This window comes from Cyanistes caeruleus, chromosome Z (assembly GCF_971803275.1).
Source record: "Cyanistes caeruleus chromosome Z, bCyaCae1.hap1.1, whole genome shotgun sequence".
Classification (NCBI taxonomy): Eukaryota; Metazoa; Chordata; class Aves; order Passeriformes; family Paridae; genus Cyanistes; species Cyanistes caeruleus.
This window is the reverse complement of record NC_141732.1, coordinates 40417592-40438632: the sequence shown is the minus strand read 5'-3', so window position 1 is coordinate 40438632 and position 21041 is coordinate 40417592. Positions and strand designations below refer to the sequence as shown.

At 34.7% G+C, this 21041-nt stretch overlaps 1 protein-coding gene across 5 annotated transcripts in view; it reads right to left on the bottom strand.

Annotated features, from left to right (window-relative positions):
* Positions 1–2937: 2937 nt before the first annotated feature.
* The window catches only part of SLC71A2 (solute carrier family 71 member 2), a 30995-nt gene continuing 12891 nt past the window's right edge, over positions 2938–21041 (bottom strand). For 3 of the 5 annotated variants that reach the window (XM_086866881.1, XM_086866882.1, XM_086866885.1), the window contains exons 3-12: positions 18261–18323; positions 15904–16031; positions 14887–15001; positions 13745–13963; positions 12552–12665; positions 11921–11992; positions 8922–9034; positions 7930–8027; positions 6009–6166; positions 2938–4531 (exon numbers count right to left, since the gene is read on the bottom strand). In XM_086866881.1, the coding sequence (XP_086723007.1) occupies positions 4328–4531; positions 6009–6166; positions 7930–8027; positions 8922–9034; positions 11921–11992; positions 12552–12665; positions 13745–13963; positions 14887–15001; positions 15904–16031; positions 18261–18323 (1284 nt within the window). In that variant the 3' untranslated portion in view covers positions 2938–4327. The remainder of the gene's footprint in view (positions 4532–6008; positions 6167–7929; positions 8028–8921; positions 9035–11920; positions 11993–12551; positions 12666–13744; positions 13964–14886; positions 15002–15903; positions 16032–18260; positions 18324–21041) is intronic. The other 2 variants (XM_086866883.1, XM_086866884.1) reach the window with 1 other exon arrangement.

The window sequence follows — 21041 nt, the reverse complement described above, 5'->3', positions numbered from 1 at the left end:
CAAACGATACAAGCACTACCAGACCAGTCGTAGAGGTGATACTTCTGCTCCTAGTGCAAGTCCTTCATCAACCACTTTGCATGGTGATATCACTGACAATGGAGTCAGATTTGAGAAAAAGTTGGCCAAAAAAATTGAAAACTATCAAGGTTAGTATCAGAAATACAAATGTACAAGTGTTATTGTTAACAATGAACCTCTTTTTGAGTGTATATTGTACCTTTAGACATTAGCTAACAATAGTATGGAGCTAAAAGGATTAACAGGGCATTAACAAACTAGCCATCCAGAACATAAAGAACAACTTTTACAAGTTTTGTCAGCAATGTTTGAAGTCCTGTGATATTCAATCCAGTATTTCACAAACTTCACAGAAAACATTGCTGAAGGTTTGAAGAAATAAATACTAGATCAAGCTATTGGTTGTGGGAAATTTGAAACTACAAGTGTTCCTAAACCTGTCTCAGTTTATGGTACTTGCTAATTTTTTTTACATGATAAAGTATATAAAGAGCAACTTTTTTGTCAATCCCTAATGAAAAGATGTAATGGACAAGGTAGCTGCTCAACAGTAGATCATTCCTTTATTAAAAATTCTGTTTAGTGAAAGAAACTGGGTAAACATAACCACTTGATGAAATGGCTGCTTTGAACAGAATAAAAAAGGGATCTAAGGATAAGGTTACAGTAAGAGTGAAATTCATTCACTGATCACTCATGTGCAAGCTAATGCAGCAAACAAACTGGAGATAAAAGCACACAAAGTCCTTTCTGTCTATTGTCATCAATGTGGTTAGCTTTATAAAAACAAGATCTTTCAATATTAGAATATTTACAATATTTGGAAACGGATGGGGAGTTACCATGAAAGTCTTTTATACTACAGGGGTTCACTGTTTATCCCATGCCAAAATCACATTTTTCTTTCAGAAAGAAAAGCAACTGTTCCACGTGTCCTGACTTCTTCTGTGATGAAAAGGACCTGCCAGTACTATGCTAAAATTTTTGAAAAATAATTTGATTTTTAACAACAATAATTTAATAATTTAACAACATTTAATGTGTGTCTTCAAGATAAAGATGTTTGTCTAACAATGAGCAAGAAATCTTTTCTTTTTAAGATAAAATTATTGTTTTAATAACAATAATTAGGAGCATTTAGAAAACAGAAGTTTGGAAATGTTCCTATCATCATGCCATTTTGTTGCAAAAAGAAATGTAGAAGTGTCAATAAAACCCTCCAATACCTGTACACTTGTACAGGGAAGTAACTTTCTAACCTGTTTTAAAAAATCTTCCAGAGGAAAGTTTTTCAATACATTTGTTAAACACACAAAAATTCAAGACCTTTCAATTCATTTGCAAATCCAACTGACTGACATCAGGGAAAATGGAAGCATCCTAGTTGAGTGTTAAGCTGAATAACATAATCTGCATAAGTAGTGGGCAGGACTGAAAAACAAGCATCATGATTAGTAAGCACAATCTTCAACACTTTCCATTTGGAACAGTATCTTTGTGAGGTATCTTTTCAGTGATGACAGATATTAAAGAGATGTTAAATACATATTAAAGTTTAAAATCAAGATGGATTGAACTTAGAACCAAAACTTTGAAAGTCTGTACCACACTGTTGATTGAAAATTTCTAATAACAATGAGGCATCAGGTATTTCTGAGCATCACTTACCAGAGTTTTCTACTGGGAACAGAAAAATAGTTTACACTACTCATAAAAATACTTGGAATTTGTTTATCTAATCTATAGCTTACCTTTTCACATTTTTATTGTGTACTTAATTAGCCGAGTAGTACATATAGTAATTTATATACAGTAAGGGTACATGCTTAAAGTACTTTTTTTGCATCCATCTCTGGATTTCCCATCAAAGGAAACCATCTGCTGGAGTGAGGAAGCTACAAAGATGATCTGGTGACTGGAGAACCTCTCCTGTGAAGACAAGCTACGAGAGCTGGGGTTGTTCAGCCAGCAGAAAAGAATGCTCTAGGGTGAACCCTTCAATATATAAAAAAGACTTGTAGGAAAGGAGGCGGCATTTCAGCAGGGCATGTAGTGACAGGACAAAGGGTAAGAGTTTTAAAATTAAAAGGGTGAAGTTTAGATTGGACATAGGGAAGAAAATGTCTACAATAAGGGTAGTGAGGCACTGTCACAGACTGCCCAGAGAAGCTGTGGATGCCCCATTCCTGGAAGTCCTGGAAATGTTCAAGGCTGGGTTGGCCAGGGTGGCTCTGAGCAATCTGTTCTAGTGAAGTGAAAGCTGTCCCCGTCTCATGATCTTTTAAAGGTCCCTTCCAACCATTCTGTGATTCTGAGATTCTGCTTCAAAAATCTGATCCATTGCTGGGATAAATCTGCAGTTTTAATTTATTATTAAAATTATTTCATTTTTAATATATTTTATTATTTGCAGCAATAAACTTGACAACTGCTACTTCTAACACTAACATACTGTATTTTATTCCATATATTAAGTATAATACATTCTAAGCTGGGATCATGAAAAACCTACCCAACCACAGTCTGGCTTGCAGCAAAAAAAAGACTATTCAGCATAGAAGCCCACACTTGAATTACAAGAATTTCAAAGAAAAACAGCCAAAAACCTAAGCCTCCACAGAAAAAGCATATTAATTCTGCAGTCGTGTTCAGATCAGAAATTATTCTCAGGGACTTTTTTATACTTTCATTCTCCACTTCTCTACCCCTCACTACTCCATCTCGTGGATGTCATGTCAGATACCAAAGGAATTTCTAGGCAAAGCATGCTTTTCACCACTCCTGATGACACAAACACAACACAACAGAACAGGAATTCAGGTACTGTCATCCAACGTGAGGATAAAGCCACTTCTGTTCTGAAGCAGCAAAGGCACAGCAATGAACTTAGAAGAACACACACTTACTCACGAAATCTAGAAAGCTTAATATTTATATTTATTATGCATTAGGAAGTTTATTAACTTAAAAATCAACTTGCACAGTACAAAAGGTTTCTTATCTGTGCTCAGTGTGGAACAAGTTTCAAAATACGTATTTTTAAAATGTGTTCAGTCAATACACAATCCTTTTAAAAAATTGTATAACTGTCTGTACCCTCATTACATTTATAAATACATGATTTACACAGCACCCCATCTGGAAAAACTAAAACTCCTTACAAATATCTACATATATTGCATACATATAAAACATTCATAGGAGTATTTCATCAAAGTTGGGTTTAATAGTCCATTTACATTGCAGCAAAATACATATAAATCTCTATCTTCTTCATAAAATGTCTCTAAAAATTAGCACATTTGTTACAATTCATAACTCCTTTGAAGCATCTTTTAAGAAAAAAAAAATATGGATATATCCATGATATTCAGCAGGTAAGACAGAGATATGAAGGCTGAATATTATTAATAACTGAACACTAAGAAGCAGTTAAGGCAGTGGTGAAAGGAATTAATAGGAAAAATTAGTTTATATGGCAGATAAAGTGACAAAATGCAGTACATACATATACATCTTGATGTAAAGTACTCTGGCACCCACTCAGAAGTGTCTGTATTTCTGACACTGCTTGCTTTAAAATTAAAATTTTACTTTTTATAATCAAAATGTTATTGGGACCTGGTTCTTGGGTGCCATCTGGATTTGCTTTAACTGCACGAAACTTAATATTCTAGAATGTGGGTTTAGGGTTTCTGTATAACCTTTATTTATGGGTAACTACTGTCACATGTGACCACACACATTAAGAATTCTGCCATCTCAGTTTCATCACTGCTTTCTGGTAACTACTAGACTACCTGTTAGTAAATAATATTTGAGAACTTCATTGATAACTACTATTTCAGGTATCAAAACTATATAGACATCAGTGCCTCCCATATCATGACTACATGTGGCATAGATGCAGACAAAAAGGCATAAGAAATGCAAAACAACCTATTATAGTGACGGCAGAAATTGTTTTGGCTGAAACCTGTTTATTTCGCATTATCTCACAATTTTAGGAGCTAAACATTCAAACCCTTAAAAAAATTCTCTTTCAATATTCAGGCTTCTACCCAATATCAAAATTTGACACAGCACTTGCAGTCCAGTATTGGGTAGAACCACACCAGCTTGTGACCTGCTGCTCTGAATAACCACTTCTGCAAGCATGACAGCCACCTCAAGTATCAAACAGCAAGTGACCGCCTGTCACAGTTGTCTTCCTCTCAAAGGCAAGATGCTCTGTACCTCCCATCAAGCTTCCAGAGACACAATTCAGTGCATGAATTTCTTCCATAGGCCCCTCAGAATTTAGCCTTCATACACTGCTATCCTGCAGCAGTGGTTCAGTGTCCTCTTCATTACTTTGGTCTAGGTTGTTACTCAGACTACCGCTGTTGCTGTTGCTGTGTTTTTTGGTACTGCTGGCTTTTCTGTTCTCAGGAATAAATAAGGCGACTAGAAAAGCCAGAAGAACAATGCACGCTCCAACCAGGAAGGGGGGACCAGGAATGATCGCACTCTACAGGAAAACAAGCATAATAAAGAATTCACGTTTCAGTCATTGACTTCTGCATTATGAACTACACCACTAAGGCAGGAAATCATGGGAGACATATTTATGGCGACTATAAAATTTTTGCAAACAGGTTCATATGTACATTGTAGAGTGAATTTTCTGCATCTAAAATCCCCACAAATTCCTTCCCTGATCTCCACACTGATCTAAAAACCAAAACCACATAAAATTGTCAATTGACAGTATGATTGCCTAGCAAACAGAACAGATGTTGACTTGATGCTTCTTTGTAATTTTGTTTTTTGCTTTAGGCAATATGCCTGTTAAATCAACAAGACTCCTCTCAACATTAATAGAATAAGGTTTTAACACCCAGAAGCACAAATACTCAATAAATCTTAGCTTTGCTTTTCCATTGCTTAGATACTGTAGGATAAGTTAGCCAAATAAACAAGCATCCCAAAAAAACAATATATGGGTGAGCAAAGTAACAGTAAGACCATTCTCATTGCTGAGACGTGTTATTCATGCATGATAACTTAGCATTTGGAGTTATTCTCTCTTGCTTCTAAGCTGTTTATTTGAAAATTCAAAACCAAAACTTACCCACATTTCATAGCCCCAACTAGAACACTAGAAAGGTTTTAAGATAAATTTTAAATCAGCCAAGTTTGATGACAAACCTCTACAAAAGAAGTGTCAACAATCCAGCTTCTCTTTTTAATCTTTAACTTTTCTGTAACTGTGTAAACTACTGGATAAAAATCAGAAGACAAAACTTGTCAATTCAGTGTACTTTTATTCTACCAAATGAAATGTAGGAAGCTATTCTTAAATGACGTGGGAAAGTAGCTGAGCATAAGTATAGAGCAACAGGGTATTTCTCTTGCCTCAATTTTTGTTACAATCAGAGGCCTAAATTTTCACCTGATGGTCTGTACACATGAAGTATATAAATATATCAAAAATGTACCTTGATGATATTAAATCTTCAAGAGGTACTATATACACAAATAGTTAAAAAAGAAATTAACTTTGACAAATTAATGCACCATCATTTGTAGTAGAACAGCTAATTCATCTGATCAGCTTTTGAGCATTACATGATTGTGGTTTCACTGAGAGGAATAAAAATCTTTCAAAAGCTGCCCTTTGTCATTGCATTGCCAAGTGTTATTATTATCCTCCAACACAGCCTACAGCTCCATGTTTGCTCTAAGAACTCAAACTTTAGTTCCAGTAAACTTACATCTTGAAGTTACCTGGTACTGTCACAATACTGAAACCAATGCTGCTACTACTGTAAATCTAAATACTTACTATCACATTTAAATTAGGAGCTATCTCAATAATTTAATAAAACTGCAAAGCGAGAATTAAGTAGTTTAAGATATGAAGATTTTAAATCAACCAAAAAAAAGACATATTTCTGGCCCTATGAGTTCTATGCAGCAAACTGCACACCAAATTTTGAACTAACCTTATCACTAAGATTCTGCTTTGTCTTTTTTTCAGAAGTGTTATCAGTTAGCAATTCATTGAGTTCCACATGGAAGAGAAAGAAAATAAAGCCATACAGGGCTGGTCCCAGGCCATTGCACAGTCCTCTCACTCCAGTTATTATTCCTTGGACAACACCTAATGAGGAAAAGAAAAAAAAAGTAGCATCTTCTTTTTACGCAAGGAAGAAATGCTCAGAGCCAAGAGCTCTCTGAGTCCATTTTAGTAATTGTTCCAAAACAGAGCATATCATAATTATTTCTACATTCTAGGATGTAAGAAGTGCATTGAAGACAAATATGTCAGATAAAAATAATCTTCTGCATGCATCACAGTTCTGTCATTACACTAGAAGAATTATGATTTTTATTATTGTATATTCTTTCATTATTATGATAATAATATCATTATGTACATTTAATTTTTTTATATTAGAGTTCTTCCACTCTCACCCTAAAATAAAGATAGTAAAGATAGCAGACCTTAAATGTGGTTCACACTCAATTTATTTTCAAGTGAAATTCACAGTGATGTACCTAAGTGGTAAGAAATGTGATTGGGAAAATGTGCACAAATTGTGACCAGTATTTATTTAAATACCAAGTAACTTACTCAGGGCAGTAAATTAAGTGTACAGCACTAAATGCACAATACTTGACTGGCTGCAGTTTTACCCCAACTTCTTTTTAAAGCTTGATTAATCAAAGTGCTATTTCTGTTTCAACTTCATTAAATGATTGTGATAACAGTGCAAGAAGTGTTTTGATGATATTAACTTCACATAGTAAGTCTAAAAAATGCTATTTTACACTTTTAATAATATGCATCATTCTTAATGCAGTAATTTGTAAAGTGAGAGGAAAAGAAAACATTCAAAAAAATAGCTGTTCAAGTTTTTAATTCATAGGCTGATAATATGAAAGTTTAAAATCTTTATGCCACTAGGTGGCAAAACCTCAGCCTTGAAAGCCTTAGCTAGTAACACCAGTTTCCTCTTTGTGAAATCAAAGTTCAATGGCTTCTGTCAGCTTAACTAAAGTAGTCATTTCCTGAGGTAAACAAAAAACAAGTCATTAAAAATCTTTGAAATGTCTCAAAAAAAAAATGGGGGAGAGGGGAATAATTACAAAAACCCATGTAAAATACTATCTTTTGCATCTTTCAACAGAAATCCACCTCCTGGAACAGCATCTTTGTACTTCTCAGATTAACTGCATTTACCTAACTTCAGGTTGTGCAATGGTCAACTATAACTGATACTTGAAATTTATATGTACAGCATTTTTTAAAAGAGAATACTAAATTCAGCTCCTCTTACTAGTGTTTTAATTTGTGATAACTTCTCATTTTGCTTTAGAGGAGAACTAATTTCTGACTGTACATTGCTTGTCAGATCAAAACCAGTACATTTCGTGTTTTCTCAGATTAACTGGTTACTTTGGTTTTTTCTATGCCTTGAAAATCTGGCATAGAAAAATCTGGCAAAAATTGTATCAAATAGGGCCAACTTTTCTACAAAAAAATAAAGCTTCTTTCCTACATTTATTCCAATCTGGTAAAATGTGCAATTAAAAAGATAGCATTGTTACATTAATCCTCACTGTCTACTTAGAGAACACAGCACATAATAAAAGGAAGAGAAAAAAAGAGAAAGTTTTTGTTGCCTTCATAGTACTTTTACAGAAAGACAAGAAGTAGCTCATCAGAAATCACATATTTTACAATGCAATTATGATAAATTTGTGCACTTCCTTTGTCTCTACATAGATTGGCAGACTTCCATAGGGACTACCAAGTGAAGACTCACAAAGATAACTTGAAAAGTACACCTAGATAACTCTTCTGCTTCCCAGACAAAAAAGTAATAATGATGCATAAACAGCAATTGACCCAATACTAACCTTGTTGATCTGCCTCCGCATTTCGTGAAACCAGAGCACTAATTGCTGGGAATGTAATGCTTGACATCGCTGCTATAGCTCCTGCTGCCCACATCATCCTGTGTTAAATACATAATTCAAATTAGAAATGAGACTGCCCTTATTAATTACTCCCCATGCTCCCAAGAGGACTATAAGGGCACACTTATTTAACACTTAATTCTCTTTCAAAATGTTCTTATTAAAATACCTAAAGACTGGAAGTTATCTGGTTATCTTCCTACTCCTCTCCCATATATTATTCTGAACTTGTTGGAACAGAAGCACATTTGATTTGATTCTATCCTAGCAGAGAAAAAGAGGGGAATGGGACTGAAGTGGGCTTTTCTCTCCAAACACAGTACAAAGGAACAATTTCCCAGGGTGTCCCAATGACGCAATTCTCTAGCTTCTGCAACTGACTAGGAAGTACTCTGATAAACAACAAGCACTCCTCCCTCTCAGTAGGACACACTGCCTAAAGAAGTTGTTCTAGTTTATGGTGCTCATTGTCTCTACTTAAAGACAGTTTTTCCAACAGAAAAAACTCTAGATAGTTTCCAAGACTGATTATAGCTGGAGTTAGAGAATATGTTAGGAAAACAAAAACAAGTATAGGTACAATACCTAATGGTTAAAATAGATCTAGTGGAATTACTAGAGAGAACATACTACTTACTAGCTTGTGAATTTAAGAAAGAATTTTAACCACATTCATAGACTTAATACTCAGTGGAACAAAATGCTGCAAAGACTCACTTTTCAAAAGGGCTGTATGTACAGGAAATTTTATCATTCCTACATATGCAAAATACAGACCAAATTTTGGTACTGTAATGAAAATGGGAATGCTTAATTCACAGAACATGTGAATACCCATGACAACAGAATTAAACAGTAGAATTTTTTGGGGGGAAAAAAAAAAAACCTTTCAGTTCCTTGACAAGTGTATACATACCAAAATGTATGCTTACCAAGACTGAGATCCAAAGCCATACCAAGCCAGCTGAAAGATCTGAAAGCCAAGGCCAAGGAGAACTGTGTTTTTGTTCCCTATAGATCTCATCAAGACACTGAGGAACACAGTCTGGAAGAGAAATTGGTTCAACTAAAAGTTGTTTTAAAAAGTCAGACTTGCTAAAGTAATTTCTCTCAAGCAAAGGAATTCAGAAGACCTTTCATATGATGAGGAAATTCATACCATTTATCCTCTTACTTCTCCTGAATTAAGCCCCAAATACAAATAAGTCATTTCAGTATTTAATGTACAGATACTCTTAACTCTTAAAGAGTTACTATGTCGGGACAATGAGAAGCATATGTATTGCCTTCTCTATGTACATTAGATGACAGTGTTTATTTCTAATGCAAAAAAAGGCTTCCTTTTTCACCTCTACAAGCCTATTTTTATTACAGAATAGAGCATTCCACAAAATAAAAGTTGTTACCAAGCAAAGACAGTGCAGACTGGACATGACTTGAATTTACCACTATCTACATATACTAGAGAAATAAGACAAGGAGACTTTTAGCTCAGAAGAAAGTAACTTAGGTTAGCTGAATTGTTTTGCAAATTTACATTTAAACTTACAAGTGTACAGCAAGTCTGATGCTTTGATCACCTTCATCACATACACTGAAATTTGACCAATTCCTAGGCACCATTAATTACGTTTTCTACTGACTCTTTACACCACTGACATGACCTTTTCATTTGTACATGGAAGCTAATCCTAACCAAAGATCAATATTTCTATTTGTTAGAAGCATTACTGCTGAGGGGGAGGGAGATCCCAATTCAGATACAACAACAAGACGCTCATGGCAAGAAGCAGACACTTAGTAATGCAAATGGACAACTTGACGCAGTTAATGGACCACATATTTTTCTTTCACAGGAGAAACACTGAGGTAGAAATATTATAAAAGAAAGGCCTTATAAAATCAGGCCTTGCTCTGATGAATTACCAGCTAGCCTGTAATTTCCCAGAAGAAAAAAATTAAAGGAATGAAAAGTCAGTTAAATATGGGTTTTCTTACTATTCTAGTAAGAAAAATAAGTTTACACCTGCATAAACAATAGATCTGTCCCACGACAATCAGTGAAGAAAATATGTAAACAATCCAAAAATAAAGAGATTTGAGAGACAGATAGAATGCCAGTTACTAACCAGTGAATTAAGTAGCAAGAAAACTACTAGGCAATCAGAGTAAAACCCAGTCTTTGAAAACTCTATAAAAATGAGTGATGTGAATACAGAACTAGCTTTTCCTAGATGAAGTAACTGAGTCTCATCTGCTTTATTTCAACACAGCAATGCTTCAGTAAAAATACAGACAAAAGCAACCAGGACCACAGAGCAGAATATACTTCCTCTCCTGTCTTCTGTCTCTTCCTGATTGTACTGAGTCTGGCTGGGATGGATTAATTTTCCCACAGCAGCTTTCCATGGGTAGCTGGAAAGGTGTTGTTAACACACCAGTGCTTTGGCTACTGCTGAGCAGTGCATACACTGATACAGAGTATCAGCGCTGTCTCTCAACATTCCCCCCACAGCAGATTGGGAATGCGTAAGATCCTGGGAGGGGACAAAACTTGGCCAGCTGACCCAAACTGACCAAAGGGATAACTCATCCCATATGGTATCAGCTCAGATATAAATGCAAGGGAAAGGAGGAGCAATGGGGAATTGTTATTTACAACGTTTGCCTTCCAGAGCAAATGCTATGTGTGCAGAAGACTCACTTCACAGGGAAGCAGAAAATAAACCATTTTTTCCCTCTGTTTGTGCATGCCTAAACTTCTGCTTTAACAAAATTGCCTTATCTCCACCTAAGAACTGTTTTTCACCTTAATTCTTCTACCCTGTCTGGCTGGGGAGTGCTGGAGCAGCTTGGTGGGCACTTGGCATCCAGCCAAAGACAACTGTTAACCCTAGCTTTCTTGTTTCTCATTTTTAGTTTGAATGCTTCACAGAAAAAAATACAGTAACCTTCAGGTATTCAGTTCTGGAGTTCAATTCTGGAGATATCCAAAATGCCAATACAAATCAGTATTTATGAAACAAAGATAAGCTATACTCTTCAAAGAGCTCAAAAATCAATACATTTTCCTCATTTTAACACTGAAAATTATCAACCAGAAGGGAAGCCATCCTAGAGATTTTCAGTAAAAATACTGGTCTTCATAGAGGATGACTGCTAAATGTGAGTGCACACAATAGCTTCTGAACAAACCACAGCACAAAGATTAAAATAATGACTTGAATTGCTAATGAAGGCCACAACTGACACCAGTAAAACTGGTAAACATTGATGAATGTGTTGTTTAAATCAAAACAGTAAGACCTTCATTCTGCTAAGAATGGCAGCAAGGTTACAACATACTCTATATGCCATTCTTCCTCTTGTTATCAGAACAGGAAGACAAATTGTATCCATAAATACACCAAAGATTACATCATAAAAACTCTTTGATTTACAAAAGACAAAAAGGATTTGTTGAAAAATTATCTCACTGTTGCAAATTAAGAAATATGACAAGAAGATACCAAGGCCTTGCAGCTCCTCAGCCTCCACACTGAGCCTAAGTAACCCTGGAAAGACTGCTTGTATGCAAGTTTGATAACACAAGCCAATTGAACAGGTGAAAGTAGCATGACTTATTTAAAATAAGGCATTTCCCTTTCAGAATGCCTTGCATTTAGTAAAAAAATTCCTGCATAATTTTAATGATTTTAAGTCAGAGTTTCAATGAATTTACTGATCCAAGTTGAGCAGATTTTATTTACTTATCAGATTTTTCTGATGTCCAGACCCAGTATTTCTAAGGAAAGCTGATACAAAGCAAGAAACTTACATGGACTGTATTATGAATACAACATTTAGTGAATGCAAGACACATTGGCACGTTACAGCATGTGCAAAGTTTTTAGATTAGCTTAAATGAAGCAATATAAAGAACAAAGCTTACCTGAGCTATTATGGACAGAATGCCCACCACAGCTATAAATGCTGCAATGCTAGCAGATCCAAAGCCTATAACCTGTAGAAAAGCAGAAACTGCATAAAACAAATGCCAAACACTGCCAATCCAGGGCAATTAGTAGCAGCAACTATCTTCTCACTGAAAACACTCATCCCTACTTATACTCTAGATTTATACAGGATCCATACAGGAAGTGTCCACTTTCAAGAATAATCCTTAACTTGACTCTTTGCCAAGAAAAGTATAAAGGAAAAAAAAAAAAACTGCCTTAAAAAGAGGATACAGAGGAAGTCATGTAGCTGGAAACTTAAGTTCTCTATCCCTCCAACAAACAAAATGGGTCTGACAGACAAAATCCCACCTCAAGCCAGAAATTGATGTACTGAATGAGAGCAAAGGCCTGCTTGAGGTAAACACGCACTTAAGATATTGCAGGGTTTATGCACCAGGAGTCAAGGGTTATGCAGTTTTTGGCTTAACAAAGCACCCTGCCTTTAATATTAAAGCTTTACTTTGTCAGAAAGCAGGTGCCTGAGCAAAGTCTGTAACAAGAAAGAGGTCATAATGAATACTTATTTAAACATCCTTAGTAAGATGTGAAGACACTAACATTTACCTGTCTCAAGTACAGAAAAAAACTAGAATACTGGCCAGCCTCAGGCAGATATGAGAGCAACACTGTAATGCAGATTGGGAGAACTGTAGGATCTTTCCTAACCTTCTTCAGAGACTGTAAAACAAAAGAACAAAGCAGGTATTGAAACATTTGTACAAACTCTAATGAAACCATAAAGAAAGAAGATAGATTCCCTTTTTTTGTGCATGCATACAAATCAAAACAATTACACATGGATACTGTTAAGCTGAACCATAAGTCACAAACAATACAGTCTGGGGGAACCCAATTCTTTGATAAAGTTTCCATTAATATTTTTGAAGCTGTTCAGTGCCAAGTAAGAACAATTCCCCAAAACCAGCAATATACAAGGGAAATACCTAATGTCTTCTAATGGATCTCCATAATAATAATTTGTTTCGAAAGATACTAGCAAGTAATATACATTTCTTACACTTGTTCACCCATTATGTTAATTATTTTAAGGAACAAATAAATTGTGGAAGACTATTTCTGCAGCTGCAGCCTTTCAACCATGCCATTCATCTCTCAAAATTCACAAGCAGTTCCCAGCAGGTCAGATCTCACAAAGAAAAATCACTCTTTCCTTTTTTAAGATACCAGGGTGTAGCAAAAACATAAATTTAAGTGTGAGTAAGTAAACAAGTTACTACAAAGACTGCACGGTATGTTTTAGCCATTACTATATATACCTATTAAAAAAAAAAAAGAATCAGGCTTTATAGATCCATTCCCTATTACTATTAGAAAGAGATCACATATAACCAAAAGTGGAAATCAAGAGTAGGGAGAGATATTGCTCTGGTAGGAAGAGATTCAAAATTAGTATATAAAACCTTAAAATATTGGCTTTTGAGGTGTAAGAATTCAGCATTTCTCTCTGCAATAAAATAGAGTACCTAAGTTAGAAAATTAAAACACTGTCCCTTTGGATGTCACACCAAACATTATTTTCAAATCCAGAATTATTTAATCCACAAAGTTTGGTTTGATTTTGGTTTTTAAATGTAGTTAGATCTCTATGGGCAAGAGCAGGGAACAGAGACTATGGTATACTGAATAGTGAAACTACCAGTGAGACTGAAGATTTCTCAAACTTACAAACTGCAACTAATAATTATTACATATTAATCACCAAATAGTTAATAATTACTTATTGAAGCGCATCTTACTGCAAAAGGATCTGCCTGTTCCCATGATATAGAAGATCCCCATGAAGCAGGTCTTATTTTTTCCGGCAGAGATTCTGGTACAGCTAGCAGGATGAAGCAGATGTCCACAACAGCCACCAGCGTGGCCACCATTACAACCACACTATCCCCATAGCTGGCAGACAGGTATGCTCCAATGGCAGGACTAGTTACCAAACTTGCTGCAAAGGTGGCAGATACCTATGCACAACAACAGTTTACAAACTCATCAAAGTGGTAATTCTCCCATTACAGAAAAATTCAGTAACTTGCTTACCACCACCACTCCTCCCCAGAAGTGTGATTTTAAAAAGACACGAGTAAAAATTAAAGTAAAAAAGTACATTAACAACATACCATTTACAACAGTAAATATGGGTCTCAAGTACAGTTTCTACAGCCTCCTTAACAGCGCACCATACTAGACAGGATTTGCAATGCAAGATGATCAGGTTTGGCTCTTACTTTCAAATGGACTAAAATCTTTATTTTGTTTTCTAATTACGAAGTGACTTGACTTAAAAAGTTGTCAGTACATTTAAATGCCTGCCTAAAAGAAGTTCAAAATTATAGATGTCTATCAATACACCTCCAAAACCTAATACAGGTATTAGGAAAGCAAACTAAGCAGGAACTGTATTACCACTGAAAGGACGAGTTTTTACTAACTAAATTATTTTCCTTGTGTTTTGATCATTAAGTTCATGTCTAAGTTCTTAAAAATAGTGTTTTATACATTTTCATCCTTACTCACCATTTTGACATTAGAAAAGGCTATTCTGTACCAAGAAGTCATATGAACTAGAAGTGCAACTTACATGTGCTGGAAAACTATTGCTAGACTAAATTACTTGCATTGTCTTTAACATTTAACGTTTTGTTCGCAAAACTTAAAGACATTCTTTCTTACACATGCCCTTTATTCAAGTTGTCAAATATTAATTCTGTTCCCATAAGCACACAGCACTCTGTTCACTGCCTGAACTCTAACACAATGTCTTGAGCCATGGTTCCTTCCTTTATCAGCCTCTTTATATTAATCAGGAAACAAGCTGTACATCAAAACGCAAATTCAATACAAAGGTAATAATCTGACCTTTTCCCCCAAACTAAGCATCTCTTACCAGTCCGTAGGCTGTAGTTCTTTCATGTTCTTGTGTTACATCAGCTACATAGGCAAATATTACAGAAAAGGTAACAGAAAAGATTCCAGATACTGAAATCATAGCGAAGTACCACCTAATAATTTAAAAGCAACAATTAGAAAGTGTGAGCTAAGATCTATTGCTTTTTTCTTACTAATAAGCAAGTTTGTTTAAGCCTAAGAGGAGAGCTCCTTGAGAACTAACACAGAACTTTACTGGAGATGAATGAATGACTGTGCAGTCTCACTTAAATACTGGAAAACAGCATTTTAATTTTTTTTTTATATTCTTCTGTTTACTTCAGCCTAAAAGAAGAAGTACTTGAGGATGTGGTACCTATAGAATTTTAAACTCTCAAGTTCAAGTAATGAAATATGAACTATCTTAGAAGTAATTTCATCAGTCTGTTAAGGAATCATATATATAATTAACATATATATAATATGATATTTATATATATATATATAAATAATGCTGTGGAAGCTGAATTCTGAATGCATTCAGAGAGTACAAAAAATTCTTTTGTAATTCTTCCCAAGTTTCAAAATTAATGTAAATGCAACTGAAGTATTAACTGAGCAGTAATGACTTGGTTTCAAAGTCCTACTCACAGAGGTAAAATACCTCACTTGCAACAACTAGACTTTTCTTCAGCAAATAAATGCTAAGGTTCATTCAGCTTTAAAAGCATATTTATTACTTTCAATGACCAAGGGAAAAACTTAACAGCTGATCTTAAAACAGAGTTAGACAGAATTATCAAATCAAAATGCTTTAGTTGTATGAATATAGTTCACATTCCATTATTTCTGCTTTTAGGATACACAGTTTTAATACATCTTGAACAGAAAAGCTCCAGAATAATTCAGTTGTGCCTTGAAAGTAAATCTGCTTTCTTCTTATTTTCATCTTATTGTCCCTCTCCCATTTCCCCAAACATCTCCTCTGAATATCTGCTCTCCTGACAAGCTTGCTACTGCAGCTTGCAGCACTTACCATGGGCTTATTCGCATTAATGGAATTGGGACACAGGTGAAGAAAACTGTAAGAAGAAGAAAAGATTTTCTTCCCCAAGCATCTGAGAGAGCACCTATTAGTGGAGCACTGAGAAATGACAAAAAACCCTGTGACAGAAGAAAAACAATCAATATGTCTGTATCTACATTTCCAAGGCTCACCTTAATTACAATATAAAAAAGGAATAAAATTGAAAATTTATTTGAAATTTAACACATTAGTTGTAGATAACTGAAAATTTACACACTTCATTCTACAGTCTAATTTTCTGCGATTTTGATATTTCATGTTTCAAATCTATTAAACCTGAGTGAATTAAAAAAAAAAATGTTTTTCAAGATCCATTTGATTCAATATAGAAGTAATACAAACAGCAATATCTTCTTTAAAATCTCCAAAATACAGTCAAGTTATACACAGGACATTATCTTAGCCTCTACAAAGAGGCTCAGTGCTATATTTCACACCCAGGTCACCCTCTAATTTGGACTGTCCTAGGAGAGAGCTTTGGGTAACATTACTGCTCTCTGAAACAAATATAACAATTTAAATTAAATTAAACATTTACTGCTCTATACTACATACTCATCCTGTACAGTACATCTGTACAGTGCAAGAACTATGAAGATCATTTGAACAAGTCTGGCAACTTGAGATCATGGGACACCATAATGAGATCCCCGTGGTGAAGGTCAGACTCAGTGCACAGTGTTCAGTTAAAAAAAAAAATTGACTAAGGATCAAATACTAGATTTTCCAGACTTTCATGAAGTCCTAGAATCTAGGCCTCAAATGCATTTTATTACACAGGAGAATTAAAATAAGTAAAGGATTTCACGGGTTTGTTAACAGAGGAACAGCTCCTCCTAATTAGTACATTCTTCATTTATCAATCCAACTGTGCCACAAGTCGAAACATACTGAAATACCTTGGAAGTTTGCTCCAGCTAACTTTAGCCTACCTCTCTTATTCAAATATTGTCACAAGTTTAACATATGCATACAGACTGCTATACTAAGTAACTGTTCTGCCAAATCCTTACAAACAAAACTGATTTTCAACGTTTTCAGAAAGAGAGCAAAAGCTGTAAAGCCAGACTACCAGATTGTTGGAAACTTAGATGTCTTACTCAGTTGAAATTAGTGTTTCTGCTCCTTAGAATCAGCTTTCAGTGGCACAAAAATTAACATGTTTTGCTATGAAAAATACTTCCCATGTTCCACAAACAAAATTTTAAAGAAAAAAGACACGGAAATACAAGCTCTTTCTACTCTTTGATTGCTCATTTATTAGACCTGTTAGAGCAATCCAGACATTCATTACATTACTGCACTTTTCTACAGATATGCTCTGTACAAAATCTATGGGAATCCTCTATTTACTACTTTTAATACACAGTTACATTGCACTGTAAGTGAAAAACTTAAAACAGGAAGAGGAACATGAACTTTGTTTTGTATGAGAACAATGAGAAGATAACTTCCTCTTTCAGTCTGAGACAAACCAACATCCTGAGTGCACTGTGCTCTGCCAATCCACCATGAAAGACAGCAAGTCTATCCTAAAGATGTAACATTCTTACAACTAAAAGCAATACTTTAGATTTGTTACGGGACATAAAGAAAAGTAATTTCTGAGTGCTATAAATTACCTTAGTTCTAAGTTACAGCAAGGGCTTTGCAGTGTCTCAATACAACAGTTATCAAACAGTTATCAAAGAGAACTTTTCATTAGTTATGCTAGAAAACTCTTGCAAGCTTTTTTGTGGCCACAATCCAGCATAACCCCTGTGTGAATGCAGTGGTCTAAGTAAGCTATACAAGCTGCCCTGAACATCACAGAATGTTCTAGAGTGGATTAAAAAAAAAAAAAAAAAGACCAGGAAATATAACAAACCTGATGAAAATTAGCTCTTATGCCACATTTTACATTATAAGACAAAATCACAGTGATTGAGTGCTTCATTTTCTATCACAATGGTATCATTATGATTGCATTAATTTGTCTCTGATATAAATCATTTAACATTAGGAAGCAGACAATAAAATAGCTTTATTCTCAGACAGATCCTTATCAAAATTACAATAGCTACAAGTGGTATCTATTCAAATGAGAGGAATTTAAATTTCTGAGAAAAATTCCACTTGTCTCAAGATGCTGACACTTCTGCAGTAAAACTTAAATTCAGCCCAAGAAACAACTACTACAGTAAAATATGGCTTAAGAATTAACTAAATTCTCAGTGGTTTGTATGTTCTTATGGAAAATGCAGGTGAGACAAGTCAAAATACGAGAACACAGGATATTCAGGTCAGAGATTTAAAAAACATCTTACCTTAACACCCTGAATAAGACCATTCATTAAAAATGTATGAAGGGGAAATGTTTCATGTAAGACCTAACAGGGGGGAAAAAAGCAGTTTTTAATAAGGAGAGACAGGAGAGAGTTGATTCCAAGTTTAAAATTGATTTATAAAACAGGATAGCTCTATGAGAACTTGTTAAAACTATCCCAAAATAAAAACAAAAGGGAAAAACCAAACCAAAACAACACCAAAAAAAAAACCAAACCAAACCAAAAACCCTGGAATAACCAGAACGAAAGTATCTTCTACCTCTTTTTTGTCTTCACTAGAAAATATAAACAAGATTTAATATCAATTTATCAGCATAAATTCATAGGAATTTACTACTGGCAAAGACTGTAATGCGGAGATAATTACTTTGGGACACTTTGCTTAAAAAGAGGATCAGTGTAACCAAAAACCACCTCCATGCAGTAAAAATTACATAATTTTTATGTAGTTAATTCTACAAAAAGGTTGACTCAAACACTGTCAATATTTAAGAGTGAAAATGGGATTCAGCTAACTTACATTGACAAGGAAAAAACAGTGCTATTTTCACAACTGACCACACAGCAGCTATTAAATAGCAAGATGGTTAGGAACATTTCAAATTAATAAGTAGATGCTTACAAATACCAGCAAGAGTTTTGAGTGCTTAAATATAGCTACAAATTCATGTAAGGTGCTTTACCAGCAGTCTTAATTCAAGGGCAAGAATGTTAATCTATGCTAAACAGATTTGCCATAAATATGCAAGAGAGTTTAGGGGCCTCACAGGTATTACCATGTTGGCTAAAAAAACTTATTGTGATATTCAAATTGCCACCAATCACAAAAGTTACTTTGTGTATACTGAGAAAGTGTCACTGAAAAGTATAAGCATTATTTTTTTTAGACAGACTGAGATTCTCAGTTCATAGGTTTAATCAAAGTGGTGGTTCTCTTACTAATTACTGGGCAGATAACTCTCCTTATTTACATCACTTTTCACTTCTGGTATCATCTTTTGGTTAGGTATTTAAAACACTTTTTCACCTGTCAGAAAACTGATGTTATGAAATGAGGAAAAAAAAGGCCAGGATTCAAATTACAGATCTAAAATTAGAAGTCTTCTAACTTAAAGAAAACAACAAAATGAAACAAAAATATGAAACTCAGAGTTAAATCTAATTACTTGTGAATTGTTTTCCAGTGTTTTTTTTCTGAGTGGCAATCACTGCTGATATTAAGTTTGAGTTTTTTTATATTCATTTATTGCTTTATAGACAAGAGAAATGCAAGCTGACAAACTGCTAGAGCAAACTGCTTTACTCAAGTTCTACCAATAGATACATATTCAAAACATATATATATTGAAGAGAGAACATATCATTAAGTAATTAATACTGCTTATGGTAATTTACTAACATTGGTTTAAAGTCTATAAATAAAAATAATGTCCATAAGCTTTGGGCATTTTTTGACTAGAATAGCCTTTGTGTGTTTTATAAACACTTTAAATCTTTTCTTCTCCAAGTATAGTGTCATGTAACAAACAGTACAGCTTTGCTGAGAGATGTCAAAATAAGTGAAACAGGAATTTAAAAAATGAACTTTAAATAATCTCAGCTATCAAAAATACACATAATTTTTTTTCATAGAATGCAATATTTTAATTAAATTGAAAGTTGACAATGACCTACAGAATCATGAAAAAACCCACACAAAATTGAGTAACCCTGAGCTTTGATCAACAGACCAGACACTTCCATTTCTGCCCCTCCTACCTGACAAACCTGCTTGAGCAGAAGTGGATAGCTGTCAATTCAAAGGTTGAATTGATATCTTGCTCATAAGATATCTCTACACTTCTTATACTGCTGCCTCATAAGCAGGCCAACATAAGCTACCACAGGTACATCACAAGACAGATGCAAAGTATAAACCAGACCTGAATTTATAAAAACCTAACAGCAGACATTCAGCGTTTGCAAAGCTGATTACAAATAAAAAAGATCAACTATGGACCTATTCCAACTGGAGTATACTACTGGGCAACTACTGAAGAACCCACCTAATATACAGTTGTATTAAAATTGGTGGGAGTTTGCAGATCTGTAAGAATTATGATTTGCACACTTATCCTTTTAAATGAGAAGTGTCAAAATTGGTTAAGTTGAAATTGAGCACTTTGGTTAAGAAAAAAAAGCAAAGAGAAATAAAAGATAAGAAAGATGATCCAGCAAGTTTCCCCATATTTTGACACTGGTAATGCAGGATGACAGGACAGTTATTTTGTAAGACAACTGCTTTGTGGAAATCTGTTTATGCAAACTTTTTTATTAACTTCTATTAATTTTATTAAATTAAGAAATTCAGTGATTGTGTTTAGAAAACTTAGGCCAACACATTCCAAGAGTTATGTACATTATCTTATTTGGAGTTTGGAGGAGGAAAAAAATTAACTCTTTCAACCACACAAAATTTTGCTTGCCATGTATTCAAAGTGGTCTCAAGCATTAGGCAATGAAAACCTGGACTAGTAGACCTCCTGCGATTGCTCACAGGCAGGCCCCACTAAAACTAACGAGATCCGTATCTTCAAATGAATGCTTCATATCCTATTACCAAGCACTCAAATTAACTGTTGATCTGGAAAGTAACCAAAGCAGATTAAATATGTATGAAATCCGTTTCTTACATGAATGGCTCTGCATTTTACTCTACGTTACATGCTGACAGAACAGTTGGCCCACAGGAGTATACATAGTTAATGAAGAGTTGCATAG